This window comes from Heterocephalus glaber, unplaced genomic scaffold (assembly GCF_053883595.1).
Source record: "Heterocephalus glaber isolate CG9 unplaced genomic scaffold, H.glaber_assembly_v1.0 deba00001606, whole genome shotgun sequence".
Lineage (NCBI taxonomy): Eukaryota > Metazoa > Chordata > Mammalia > Rodentia > Bathyergidae > Heterocephalus > Heterocephalus glaber.
The window spans coordinates 21,200,498-21,214,550 of NW_028258377.1; the positions used below are offsets into that span (position 1 = coordinate 21,200,498).

General features: G+C 47.3%; 1 protein-coding gene across 8 annotated transcripts in view; it reads right to left on the minus strand.

Moving 5' to 3' along the window:
* The window catches only part of Wwc1 (WW and C2 domain containing 1), a 170,273-nt gene that overhangs the window by 141,985 nt on the left and 14,235 nt on the right, over positions 1-14,053 (minus strand). For 2 of the 8 annotated variants that reach the window (XM_087194499.1, XM_087194498.1), the window contains exon 1: positions 337-642. The exons of 5 other annotated variants lie outside the window; for them this stretch is intronic. In XM_087194499.1, coding sequence (XP_087050625.1) covers positions 337-368 — 32 coding nt within the window. In that variant the 5' untranslated portion in view covers positions 369-642. Of the gene's footprint in view, positions 1-336; positions 643-12,384; positions 12,534-14,053 lie in introns of those variants that run through there. One more of the 8 variants, XM_087194502.1, reaches the window with a different exon arrangement.

A 14,053-nucleotide genomic window follows, 5' to 3' on the forward strand; every position in this document is an offset into this window, starting at 1 on the left:
TGGGCTGCATAATGGGGGAAGGAGCCTATACCCACCCACTCCCTTTGACTTCCTGACAGCTCGAGTTTAGTGTTCTGAATTTATCAGCATGAAGGCAACTTACTTTAGTAAGGGTTTTCTTCCCATCCGTGCACCCTATAAAGTGAGAGGCATGTTCCTTTCCTCATGCCCTGCCAGTTATCATTTTATATCCTTCCAGAGTTGGAACAGCGGCCAACTTAATGCAATACCATACCAATTTACACTCAGGCTTTCATTAAGCAAACATCCATAAGCACTGGCTGTTCAAGGCTCTTCAATCACACTCAGCCCCAGCAAGCACTTTCCTTTACTTACGGAGACAGAACACATCCAGAATCCCGGGGCATTTATTCTTGTTGCCTCCAGCTTCCTGTGACCTCCTAAAGCCAGAGTGTTACTTGGAGGAACAGCTTGGTTCTGCTTCTCGGTTTGAATGAAGGACCACAATTACAAATCCATTTCTCTAAATCTCTGAAGCTCAATTTCCCAAATTGCCAACTAGGGATAAAGCAATTTACTTCACTAGGTTTCAATGAAGAATGAAGGAGACCCCAGATGGTAAAACTCTTCTAACCATGAACATCCCTGCTCTTACTGTGCTAGGCCCTGTAACAGAGTGAATCAGTACCCAACACACACGTCAGAAGCAAACATAAAAACACAGGGCACAGGGTAAACAAATGAACCAATCACTGAGCCAAGGAATAGAGGGGCTGGGAAGGGCGGGTTGGGAAGCCAAGGGGGAACCTGACTCATACTACAAAGTTTCTTTTCCGTGGGCACTGAAAAATCATGGGAAATTTCTGAGAAGGGGAGCAGGTGGCTCTGGAAAGCACTGTGGAAATAAATTCTAACCATTGCAACCAGAGACCACTGGACCTTGGAGTCCAGTTCTCCTGTCCACAATAGCTTAAGTAAGGAAGTCAAGCACCATAGCGAGAAAGGCTAAAGAGGCAAAAGTCCTCAAACACCAAAAGTTCTTGGTAGCTCTGTCTCTTCAAAAGTACAGATATGCAAGCATAAACTTTTCCACGTACTTATTTTTGTTCCAGACGTCTACACATGTGAAAGAATACTGCCATGCAGTATTGTCCTGAACCAATAATTCCTATCCCCATGTTCTCATCATTACCTTAAAACAAAAAGAAACTATCGTTGCATACCCATCTTCACAGCAGCACACTGTTCACAACAGCTAAGAGATGGAATCCACCCAAGTGTGCATCCTTGCATGAATGGAAAATCGAAATGGGATATAAACATACAATGGCATATTTATCATGCACCCTGTAAAAGGAAGAAAATTCTGGTCAGATGTGGTGGCACACACCTGTAATCCCAGCACTCTGGGAGGCTGAGGCAGGAGGATCACCAATTCAAACTCAGCCTGGGCACTACAGTGACTTAGCAAGACCCTGTCTCTAAGAAAAAAGGACAGAGTTACCCTGTATTATGTACATGTACCAACTCTCCCTGATTAGGTGTAATTATCATATAATGCAAACATGCACAGTCCTGATAACTTTTACAATTTTAAATAAAGGGCTGGCGATGTAGCTCAGCATGGTATGAAGCCCTTGAGTTCAATTCCCAGTAACACACACACACACGCACACACACACACACACACACACACGCAGAAGGAAGTTCTGACATAGATTACAGAGCACAGATGGGTCTTGAGGACACTGTGGTAAGTAAAATAGGCCAGATACAAAAGGACAAATTCCATATCACTCAACTTACATGAAATGCCTAGAGCTGTCAAATTCCTATAGCTAGAGAGTAGACTGGGAGTTACTATAAGAGGGGGTGTGGGTTGTTATACCAGGTAGATACAGTTTCATTTTGCAAGATGAAAGGAGATGTGTGGTGGCAATAGTTGTACACTGTAAAAGCAGCTTATGCCAAGGAACTACACACTTAAGTATGGCTACTACAGTAATCTAAATGTGTATGTGGTAGGAAGCATTGAACCCAAAGCTTCAGGTATGCTAGGCAAATGCTGTACCACTACATCCTAGCCCTTCTTTATTCTGAGATAGGCAGGGATCATCCAACTTGCAGTCCTCCTGCCTCAGCCTCTCAAGTGGCTGAAATTACAGGCATTTGCCACTATGTTATTTTATTTTACTATATTTTTTTAGAAGGGGAGGAAGGAAGAGAAGGAGGGAAGGGGAAGAAGAAGGGAAGCAAAAGGCCGAGAAGTGAAGGAAGAATAAGAGGGAGGAAGCACTGCTCCTGAGGACTGAGGGGCAAACAGCACTGCCTGAAAACAAGGCCATTCTGTGCTGGCCAGGCACAGCCTCTCTGGGAACAACCTCCTCCTCCTCCTCCTCCTCCTCCTCCTCCTCCTCACCACTTCCCATTATCATTACAAGTCCCCTCACCCCACCTGGTGCTGACTTGTTTCCTTTCAGTAAGGTGAAGGGCAGGCACCAGCCTGAGGAGGGACACTGCCTGCTTCTCTTGGGTCCTAGCACACCCTGAATTCCTGATGACCACCCTGAATTACTGGCCCCACCCACCACTCCGGGACCCCAGCCTTCTCCAACATCAGCAAATATGCCCTCAAGTTCTGGCTGGCATCCTCGTGGGCTTGGAAGTTTCCAGCAAGCACTCGCTGGTGGGAAAGGCTCGGGTGGGGCACCCTCTGGTCACCACTCCTAAGGCCCCATCTAGGGCCCCAGGGCTGGGCCTCTGAGCACCACAAGAAGACAGATGGTCTGGGGGCTGAGCTTGGGAAACCCAGCATGCAGCTGGCTCCGGCCGACTCCTGTCCTCTCAGTGACTCACAGGAGACTGAGACTGGAATGAGGAAGTGGCCACCATCCTTCCGCCAGGGAGGAGCCGAGAAGCCTGCTCTGCCAGATCAGAGCCTACACCAATTCACCTGTTTCGGCTCAGGTGTTGGTGTCTACACTTTCAGGATTGCGGTGGTCATTCTCATTCTCCTTTTTCTTCTCCTCTTTCTCTTCCTTCTTCTCCTCCTTCTTTTTCCCTCCTGCTACCCACCCCTTTTTTGGCAGCACTGGGGACACTGAACCCAGGCAGTGCTGAGTCACATCCCAGCCATTTTTCTTTTTTTCCTTTTTTTCTTTTTCTTTCCATTAAATCCTTAAGCATATCCATAATATTTATCTTAAAGTCATTTCCAAATGATCCTAACATCTCTGCCATCTCTGGGTTTGTTTCAATGGACTGTTTTTCTTCATAAGTCTATTAGATTTTCTATTGTACGCTGGACATTGTGAACACTAAATTGTTGAGCATCTAAGACCATAAGGTGAATTTTAGAATGGAAATTATAAGTTTAGAATGTATAGCAGAATGGGATATGAAGCCAGATATGGTGATGCTCGCCCAAAATTTCAGCACCCTGGGAGGGTGAGACAGGAGGATTGGAAGTTCAAGCCCAGCCTGGGCAACTTAGTGACTTAGCAAGACTCTGTCTCAACAAAAAAACCCAGAAAGGGCTGAGGGTGTGACTCACTGGGAAGCTCCTGGGTTCATTCCCCAGAGTCCCCAAAACCAAAACAAAAAAGCCACAGAACCTGGCCCCTGGTAACAATCCAGAGCCACTACTTAGCCCTAACTGCTGTCTTTTAGTCTCTTTTTAATGTGACACAAAGTAAACATCTATCCTGAGGTGAAGCCACTAGCACGTTTTACTTATACTCCTAGTAGCCACACATTATTCCTATTCAAATTGTTGAGCACTTACTAAGCAGCCGGTGATATCCTACCATACAGGGCACTATACAGAAGTCCAAGTGCTGAACAGGGCTGCCTGAGTCCACAGGATACATGTCGCAACACAAACCCTTAGCTAACGATCTTTTTTTTTTTTTTAACGGTCTTAATTTAAAGCAATAAGAAGCTGTTCCCTACCAGATGGTTATTTATTCTAACAATTACTGGTTGAAGAGACCATACCTCCTCCTTTCCACTCTATCTCCAGGCCTCCCTGCCATTTCCTTGTTGCCAGCTCTGCAAACGCTCATTGCAAAACCAGACGCTGCCTGCCGGGTTCAGGAAGGGTGGGTGCTGGAGGATGCAATGACCCTCCTCCACCACAGGCTCCCTGAGGTGTGAAAACCCACCCGGTTCCAGCCACCATCTCACTTCAAACTTCTGCAGCCTTTGCCCCACTTGAAAAAGATAAGGCACAGAAGAAAATCATCTCTGTGTGATGGAAGGCAGCAGTTTCTCTAGGGCTTCTAGCTTTGAAGGGACAGGAGGAGGACTCGCTTTTTAAAAAATGTCTGTATGGATGCTCAGCATTACTAATTGGTAGAGAAATGCAAATTAAAACCACAATGAGATACTATTTCATACTTTAGAGAGGCTACTATTAGAAACAACCACTATTAACAACAGAAAATACATGTTGGTGAGGATCTAGAGAAACCTGAACCCTTGTCCACTGCTGGTAGGAATGTGAAATTGTGCAGCTAGTGTAGAAAAAAAAGAGTATGGCGGTACCTTGGAAAGTTAAAAATGATATTATCTGGGATGCAGCATTTCTACTTCTAGGTATATACTAAAAACAACTGGAGGCAGAAGCTGAGCACGGTTGTAGATTCCTGTGATCCCTGTATTCAGGAGGCTGAGGCGGGAGGATTAGGAATTCAAGGCCAGACTGGGCTATACAGAGGGTTCGAGACCAATCTAGACTAGGGCTGGGGATTTAGCTCAGTGGTTCTGTTGCCTGCCTTGCAAGCGCAAGGTCTCGAGTTCAATCCCCGGTACCAAAAAAAGAAAGAAAGGAGACCAATCTAGACTATGTGGTGAAACCCTGCCTTCAAAAACAAAACAGAACAACTGGAAGCAGTGACACAAATATGTGCACGTCCGTGTTCATGGCATTATTCACAATTACAAAGGGCACAAGTAACCCAGGTACCCACTGACCAATGGGTACACGAAATGTGGTATACACATAAAATGGATCATTCTTCGGTCTTGAAAAGGAAGGAAATTTTGACAAGGCTCAAACACGGATGACCTTGGAGGATGCTTGCTGGGGGAAACAGCCAGGCACCAAGAGACAAAAGCTATTTGATTCCACTTACAGAACATGGCTTGCAGTCGCATTCATAGAGCAGACTGAAAAGGTAGGCTTGTGTGTGTGTGTGTGTGTGTGTGTGTGTGTGTGTGTGTTGTATTTTATGGGCTCAGTTTCAGTTTTGCTTTGTGGCTCTGGAGACGCAAATCAGGGCCTCCCACATGTTAATCAAGTCCCCTTCCACTGAGCTACAAGCCAAGACCCAGTCTCAGTTTTGTAAGATGAAGAAAGTTCTGGAAACAGCAATGGTGAGAATAGCTCAACAGTGTGAATGTACTTAATGCTGCTAAACTGTTCAATTAAAAATGGTTATAAAGACAGTAAATTTTCTGTTAAGTCTATTTCAGCACAAAATAAAAGTTTTTTTTTTTAAGTAAAATAAAATAAAAGTAGCTGTGCAATAACCTTTAGGAACCATTCTATAGTAATCACGTTAGGAATTATCCTGCCTAACAATCTTTAAAAAAACAACTTGGGGTCTGACGACGTCTCAGAAAGTCTGGAATGCAGGGGACATCTGCAAGCAGATGAAACTATTGATTTTTAATCAGACAGTTAAAAAAAAATCCTTTGTCAGAGGCTACAGGAACAAAGGGCCAATATATCTGGGGCTGCACAACGCAAGATGCATTTCTCAGTGTCCCAGGCCCTCGGCTGGGCTCTCTCCAGCGCCAAAGTCGTGCCTGGGAACTGTTCTCCCACGGAGAGCAGGGTCCGCCTAATGTCACCGGGCGAAGGCACCACGCTGCCTAGGCAGCCGGCCATGCGGACTGCCCCTCCCCAGTAGGCAGTGCTTCTGGATCAAGACGGGCGTCTGGGAAGACCTCTCCAGGATCATCCGAAGTGACATCCAGACTGCCGCTGTGCGCCGGCCTCCCCTTTCCACACCATTCCGACTCTGTCTCTCCAGTGAGCTAGGATACTGGGAACACTGGCGAGGGAAGGGAAGGGCCTCTGTGCTCACACTTGCAAGTGGCCAACAGGGCAGGAGGCAGAGGGGAGAAGGGAGACGCTGCAGGCGAGGAGCCTGGGGTGGCAGGGAGCACCAGCCTACGGGGCATCACTCCCTGCTGGCCATGCCCTCACCACCCTACAATGTGGGGTTGTGTGATCTGGCTAGGGGATCCAGGTCAGAGGCAGGAACTTCCTCCAGCGTCTGAATTCCAGCCCCTGCGCCCTGGAGAGGGCCAGTGCTTGACTAATGCTCAAATCAAGACATGGAGACAGATCCTCTGAGAAATGGCAGAGAACTCAACGGGATTCCATGATATCACATCAGCACACACCAACTACCTCCAGGAGGAAAAGCGGCCAGGAAGACATGGATTGTCCCTCTCTTATACTGTGTGACCTTAATAAGTTCCTGAACCTCTCTGGGCCTCAACTGCCTCACCTGGAAGGTGAGGACAATGAAAAAGTAAATGTACGTAAAAATCCCTCCATAAATCGCAACCATTGCTACCTCCAGCTGAGGGTTTCCATAAAAATCTAACAAGATTTTTGAACTTTATCACTTTATGATTTTTTGAATATGAAATCTTGATCAAATGATACCATTATGTTGTCTTCCTCTTGGAGAGAAATCAAGTGTCACTTGGGAATAAGAGAAGGGAAAGGGAGTGGATTTAGAAATAACATCCTTATTAAAAAAAGAAAGCACGAAAGGAACTTAGTAATTGCCTAAAATCTTATAAAACCCAACTCCTTTATGGAGTCACAGCGAATGTCAGAGGGATCGTGATACAGCCCAAATTTAACTCAAAACTGCACGCATGCCTTTCAGGGATTAATTCAAGAATCGTCTACTGTGCACTGAGCCTCACAGCTCTGCCCTGCTGCCTAGAACGCAGCCAACTCTTCTTCCTTCTCAGAAACCCAGGAGTGTTCTGAGGCCCCTGAGACTGAGAGAATGGGGCCTCCTCGCCCTGACCTCTTGGGCTGGGTCCCCTGTGGTCACAGCAGTGTGGTCACCCTAGAGTCCCTGTCCCCAGCCCGCCCCCACATATACACGAATCTGCCAGCAAGCTTAGGGGAGGCGCCCGACTGGGAAGGCCGGTTTCTGGGGCCCAAGGATGAAGAGCAAGGAAATCCTTTTTGTTCTGCAGAGGTAGGTGACGGGGCAGCATTCTTCCCATCACAGGCACTGGCTCTCCACCTTCCACTGACACAATTAAGACAGCATGTCCAGAGCTTCTGGTATTTGTTTGATTTCTGTTGGGTCAACAGTTACCGGTTTGGCAAATAGCAATCGCAAGCCTCACACAGAGAATCCTGGTAGCAAATTCTGAGAAACGCTGGGGGAAAGGACTCTTGGGAGTTTCATGGTCCAGTAGCTCCATTCTTTTGCTCCTCCTGCCTGAAAAGCTGGGAGGGAGGCTGAGCATTCTAGCTGCCCTGCTTTGGGGTCAGGCCTGGGTCTGGAAAAGTGTCCTTTAGTCTGTGCTTTCCTTTCCTACAGCAGGCAGGATCTCAAGCTGTAGAACCTTCCTGAAAGACAGACAGGAAGAGGTCTTTCCCTGGGAGTACCTCAGCCCTCAACGGGTGGGCTGTGTCTCCTGCCAGTCAGCCATTCAAGCTCGCTCTCCTGCTGCGGCCTTGAGGCCTTGACTGAGGCCTCCCAGGGCCCAGAGGTGGCAGCCTGCTAATGGGAAACACCCACTCCTCACCCCTGCGTCTCTCCCTTTACTTGCACGCACTCATTTATTTCATTGTTATTTTTATTAGTGCATGTTTGCAGTATATAAGGATTGCATTCACTGCAGGTAGTTGGTATATCTACATGACACATCTTAATTCTTTTTTCATCCCCTTCCCCTCCTTTCCCTTCCCTCTCCCTCCATTTCTTGGTCACCTTCCCTTTTGTGAAAGATCTCTCTGTTTCCTATACTCTATCTGATTATTTCCTATTATCTGTCTGATTTATGTCACTTAAAAGTATGGTCTCAAGGTGCATCTATTTTCCTATAAATGACATGTTTATCCTTCTTTATGGCAGAGGAGTACTCCATTGTATATAAATATCACATTTTCTTTATCCGTTCATCTGTTGATGGACATATAGGCTCCTTCCAAGATTTAGCTATTATGAATCGTGCTGCTATAAACACTGGCACGCATGTGCCATTGTGATACGATGTCTTTAACTCTTTCAGGAAGATACCTAGAAAGGGAATATCTGGGTCAAATGGAATTTCTATTTTTAGTTTTTGAAGGACTCTTCATACTGATTTCCATGGTGGTCATACTAGTTTACATTCCAACCAACAACGTAGAGGGGTTCCTTTTATTCACTCATTTATCAATGCTCATTTTAACCATAAACTTTGTGCTGGGCTGGGGGAGGCCTGGCAGGTGCATCACCACTGAGGGGAGCAGTCAGATGCCATGAAAAAAAGACCATGACGTGCATCAGGACACAAGGGCACACCAAACAAGCTAGGACTAAGGCAGCAAGGAAGGCTGTAGAAGAAGTGGGCCTTCTGCTGATGCTTTCCAGGCACAGGGGCCTGGGGAGCGAGCTTGAGCAGGCAGGGGCTGTGCACAGTTTAAGCAAAGGAAGGAGAGCTTCCCATGATACGGCACTGCTGGGTTCTCAGGTATAGCGTATTACACTGCAGATTGGGGGTCTAGGAATTCACATTTTACACAATCCTGGCAGGAGTAAGTCTTGCAAAGGACTCTGGGACTATACTCTTAGAAACCCTGCTTTGGGCCGGGGATTTAGCTCAGTGGCACCTCACCTGGCTTGCCAATGCAAGGTCCTGAGTTCAATCCCTGGTACCAAAACAAAAACAAACAAAAAAAACCCCTGCTTTAAAAAAAATGGAAGGAGTGTGAGCTATTTGGGGCTCTGATGGGATATTGGTTTATTTTCCTGGAATGTTCTCAAAGGGCCTTGGATAGCTCACCCATGACTCGTTCTTCAGTTATTTTACACAGCCGTGCATACTAACATCAAACACACTCGAAATGAACCCAGGGAAAGTGTCACAGCTCGCTCACTGTCAGTGTTCCATGGGACCCAGTGAGCAGGCAGGTTTTACTCAGGAATATGCTGGGGCAAGGTCCGCGCTTAGGCTAAAAGGTGGTTCACAGGTGAACTATACTGGCGAGGGCAGTGTCCTAACCCTCAGTGGAAAAGCCCTGAATTTGGCCACACCTGCTCAACACCCTCAAGCCACAAAAGACAGGCAGGCATTGCCTGGGCCTCCGGACTCTGCAGCCGCAGCTGGCTCCCTACTTCTCTTGGCCCTCACCAACCCCCACCAGGGGCCCCCTGCTGCCCCAGGCTATGAGCAGAGTTTATATGCAGGGACCCTGCTCATCCAGCCTGAGCCCTGGCCCACCAAAGCATCATTTCTGCCAATCCTCTGCCACTTATTTCCCTGGTTCAGGTCCCTGCCTAGAAGGCTCCCTGGGGGCTTTAGTGCCTCCCTGTCTTGCTCCTGCCCACTGTCTGAGAACTAGAATCCCATCTCTGTCATCTGCTTGGCCATCCATCTCCTTATGACTTCTAGGAGCCAACAAGCACCGCCCTCCCCAAGGGGGCCCCTCTGACTGACCCTCATTTCCCAGATACCACATTCCGAAGCCCTGCTAGACTTGCTGCATGGCCTGTGTCCTCTCTGACCTTTGGCACCCGACCCTGCCCGACATACACAGTGGCCTTGTGACCCTGCATTTTCTCGGCAGGTGTGAACCTCTATCAGCTGAGCTCTCTGCCCCACCCAGCTTCCATCCCTTATCCCACACTGGGCTCTGGGAAGGAGTGAAGAATCTCCTCTCCCTAGATACCATTTATAACGAACTGGCTATAAAAACCCACTGCTTATTGATACCTCAAGTATGTGGCGTGCTCTAGATCAGAACTAGTCACAAGCACAGGCAGCCACAAAGCAAAAGACAAAAGGCTACAGTCAGTAGTGTTGAACGGTCAATAGAATCAAATTCTAACACTCCCCTGTATCCAGGGGAACTGCTGAAAATGCAGATTCTGCATTACACATTGCAGGCAAATATTGAAACATTCTCTATAAACAGCCACCATTAATATGAGTGGATTGGAAATTCACAATGTTGAATGCACAATCTGACTCAGTGGGTCTGGGGTACAACCTGACCCACAAGCCGCCATGGGGCTCATACTTTGAGTAGCAGGAGGGTAGGAGTCCAGGGCTGGGAACAGAACACATGCTCAGCAAGACAGGAACCACGGCCGGGAGCACTCAGGACAACTCACTCCGGAGGTCCTGACAAAGAACATTCTGGGGATGCCAACTGCCACGTGACTCCTGACCCCTGTCACTTCCTGTAGCAAGTGAGTCCAGCTCCAGGCTGATTCTGTGACCCTTCCAAGTCAGCACATCTCCTTGGCTACTACTGCTGAAATAAGGCAAGCCTTTGCACTCTTATCTGAGTCACCTGCAAACTGATGCTGTAGGACTGTAATAATTGCTAACATTTTTGAGTATTTTTTTCGACACAGGCTCTTGCTATGTAGTTTGGCTGGCATTTCTAATTTACTATGGAGTCCAGGTTGGCCTCAAACTCGCAGCAACCCTCCTGCCTCAGCCTCCTGAATGCTGGGATTACAGACGTACACCACCACATCTGGTTCATTATGGAGCATTATGAGACTTGTTCTCTGCTGAGTGCCTTAAAGGAGATAAGCCATTCCTAGTTCTCACCGTACCTTGCGAAATAGAGGCTAGTTTAAGAGCACAAACTCTGGAGCCAGGCAAACTGAGCTTGAGCCTCAGCTTTGCCACTTTTTAGCTGTGTGACCTTGAATAAATTAGTCCCTCTGTGACTCCACTCCCTCATCTCTAAATGGGGACAGCAGCAGCAGCTCTCTTAGAAGGTTGGTGTGATGGTTAGTTGAGCTGATCAACTTAAAACATTTAGCACAGTGTAGTACAATCTTGGCTCTTATTACTTTTAGTCTTATTTGTACAGACTGAGGAAACTGAGGCTCACAGAAATGAAGCCACTGGCCCAAGGTTGCATGTTAGTCAGAGGCAGAACTGATTCATAAACAGAGGTTTCAGGACGGGGCAAAAACCATGACTCATGTGGGCAGATGGAAGGGATCGGATGGAGAGACAGTGGGTACTGGCTGCTGCCTTGGCTGCTCACTGCCTTCCTGCTGCAGGCCCCACTGGCCCAGGGCTGGGAGCCTCTAGTCCTTCCCTTAGATTCCCGAGACATCCTGGCCCACGCAACAGCTTGTTTGCTACAAGGGCAAGGCGTGAGGCATGCTCCCAAACTGCTGCCAACTCAGGTAGGACAGAAGTAGAGTACCAGTGCAGAGAACTCAGTATCCACAGCCAATAGCCACCAGCCCCTACAAGGGTGCCAGCACTGCACAAAACACAGTACATTGTTTGTGTTACAAAAACTGCATGAAATAGCGCAGTTATGTAAGAGGCTGTCCATGCCTCTTAAGAAATACACAGTGAAGTATTTAGTGGTAAAAAGACACATCTCCAAATTACTTTTAAATAAAAGGGTTTTAGATACATTACGGTCACGAAAATCTGAAACCTGAAATGCTCCAAAATCTGAAACTTCTTGAGCACTGACATGACAACACAAGTGGAAGATCCCACACCATAAAATTTTATTTTATGCACTATTTGTTTATTTAGCAGTATTGGGGATTGAACTCACACCTTCACACTGAGATACACCTCCATCCTGCCCTTTTTAAATTTAGAGAAAGGATCTGGCTAAGTGACTAAATTGCCCAGGCTAGAATCCAACCAGTGGTCCTGCTGTTTCAGCAGCTGAGAGTGGTAAGAATACAGACATTGTTACCATGTGCACACTGGCTTCATGACAAAAATACTGTATAAAATAACTTTCAACCTGTGCACATAATGTATATACAAAAAAAAAGGATGAGTGGATTTTGCGTTTGGACTTGGGTCCTATCCCCAAGATATCTTATTATGCATCTGCACATATTGCAAATATGTTAGATTTCTGTTGCTGTGACAAAATACCTGAGATAACGTGAAAGGGGAAAGGTTTATTCTGACTCACAGTGAAGGGGGTTCAGTCCATGGTTAGTTGATTGTGTTGTATTGGGGCCTGTGGTGAGGCAGAATGTCCTGGCAGGAGTCCACTGTAGAACAAAGCAGCTCACTTCGAGGCAGGGCAAGCTTTGGAATTGCCATCAACCCAGGCAGGCAAAGAGACAGAGGAATGGGCCAGGGTCCCAATAGCCTCTCCCAGGACAGCCCTTCAGGGACCCAACTTCCTCCCCTAGGCTCCATATCCTAAGATCCCATCACCTCCAGTAGCATCACAGGCTGGTGACCAAATCTTCAACAAATGGGCTTTGGGGGACACTCAGGATCCAAACTATAGCACCAAAACTCTGAAAACATCCAAACTCCAAAACACTTCTGGTCCCAAGCATTTCAGATAGGAAGTACTCAACCTGTATATTATTGAGAGAAACATAAAGAAAGTGAGAAAGATTGTAAGGTAAAAGAGTAATATGTATAAAGTGGTTAATTTACATAAAAGGTATATGGGAACTGTATTAGGTTTACAATTTTCCTATGTTTGAAATCATATCAGCAAAATATACATGGGAAAGTTTCTTGGTTTGGGGGAGAGGGGGATGCTGGAATTGAACCTAGGGCTTCACACAGGCTAAGCAGGTGCTCTACCACTGAGCTACACCTCCAGCCCAGAAGAGCTTTTCGGATCTTTAAATAGTATGGGGTAAGCCAGGTGTGGTAGGACACACCTGTAATCCCAGCCACTTCGGAGGCTGAGGCAAGAAAATCAGTTTTAATTCACCCTGGACAACTTAGCAAGACCCTGTCTCAAAATAAAGACACAAAAAGGCTTGGGACTGTGGCTCAGTGGTAGTTCACTTGCCTAGCATGTATGAGGCCCTTGGTTCAATCCCCAGCACACACACACACACACACACACACACACACAAAGTATGTTGTAAATATTACTACTTAACTGCCACCTTAGAGGTAAAGAAAGTGAGGCACAGACTTAGAAAATGAGTGCAAGTGGGCCCAGGTTCAAAAGGCTTTGGGTGTCAAGCTTGGAAACACGTCTCTCAACTTAACAGAGGGAGTCACTAACGGGCAGAGAAGGAGGTGGTCAGGGTTGGGGTGCGCAAGACTGATCCGGGAGCAGAACGTGGGGCAGCCAACAGGAGAGAGCCACCTCCCATTTGGTCTCTATTATCACCTAAGCCCCTGTGGGAACCCAGAAAAGAAATGAGGCATCAGAGCCTGCAAGAGACAGAGGGATGGAACCTGGCAGCTAGGTGGCAGGAAGAAGATGGAATTTTCTGCAAATAGGGGCTGCCTACAGGGAGGGGGCCGGACAGATGGGAACCAGGTGGGAGGGAGGCCTACATCTCACTGTGTATTTTGACCTTCATAATTTGGACCAGGCTCGTTTAATCATTACAGAGGGATGCTCTCCTGGTAATGGGATAAAAGGCAAGAAGCAAAGCTGTTTGAGACCAGGACTAGATTCACTCTTACAGCCTCAAATCCGATGTCCAGCAGGTTCATGGAAACGAGCACCTGTGGTTTCGGGGCACAGCAGTCGGTCGAAGGCTTGGTGGACAGGACACCGCCAAGGAAGAGGCCAGCAATGCTGGCACAAGCTACGGGGAGGTCAGGGCAGATGTCTCAGGCACTAAGGGTCTGTGCAGGCAGCAGGCGCAGCGCCCTCTGTTGTCAGACAAGCACACAGGGCGGGACCGGGGCGGATTGAACACGTTTTGGAGAACACCTGAGCATATTGTAAAAAAACATCCGTGGACGCCTGAAGGCAGGAAGAGTGTTTTTGACATGAGGATCAAGAAGTAAGTGAAGGTGTAGGGGCTGAAACGATTCTAACGCTCACAGGGTCTCTAGAATGAGCTGCAATTTGGGACACGTCCATTCCCTTGGTCAGGGGCTCTCAAACTTAGAACTG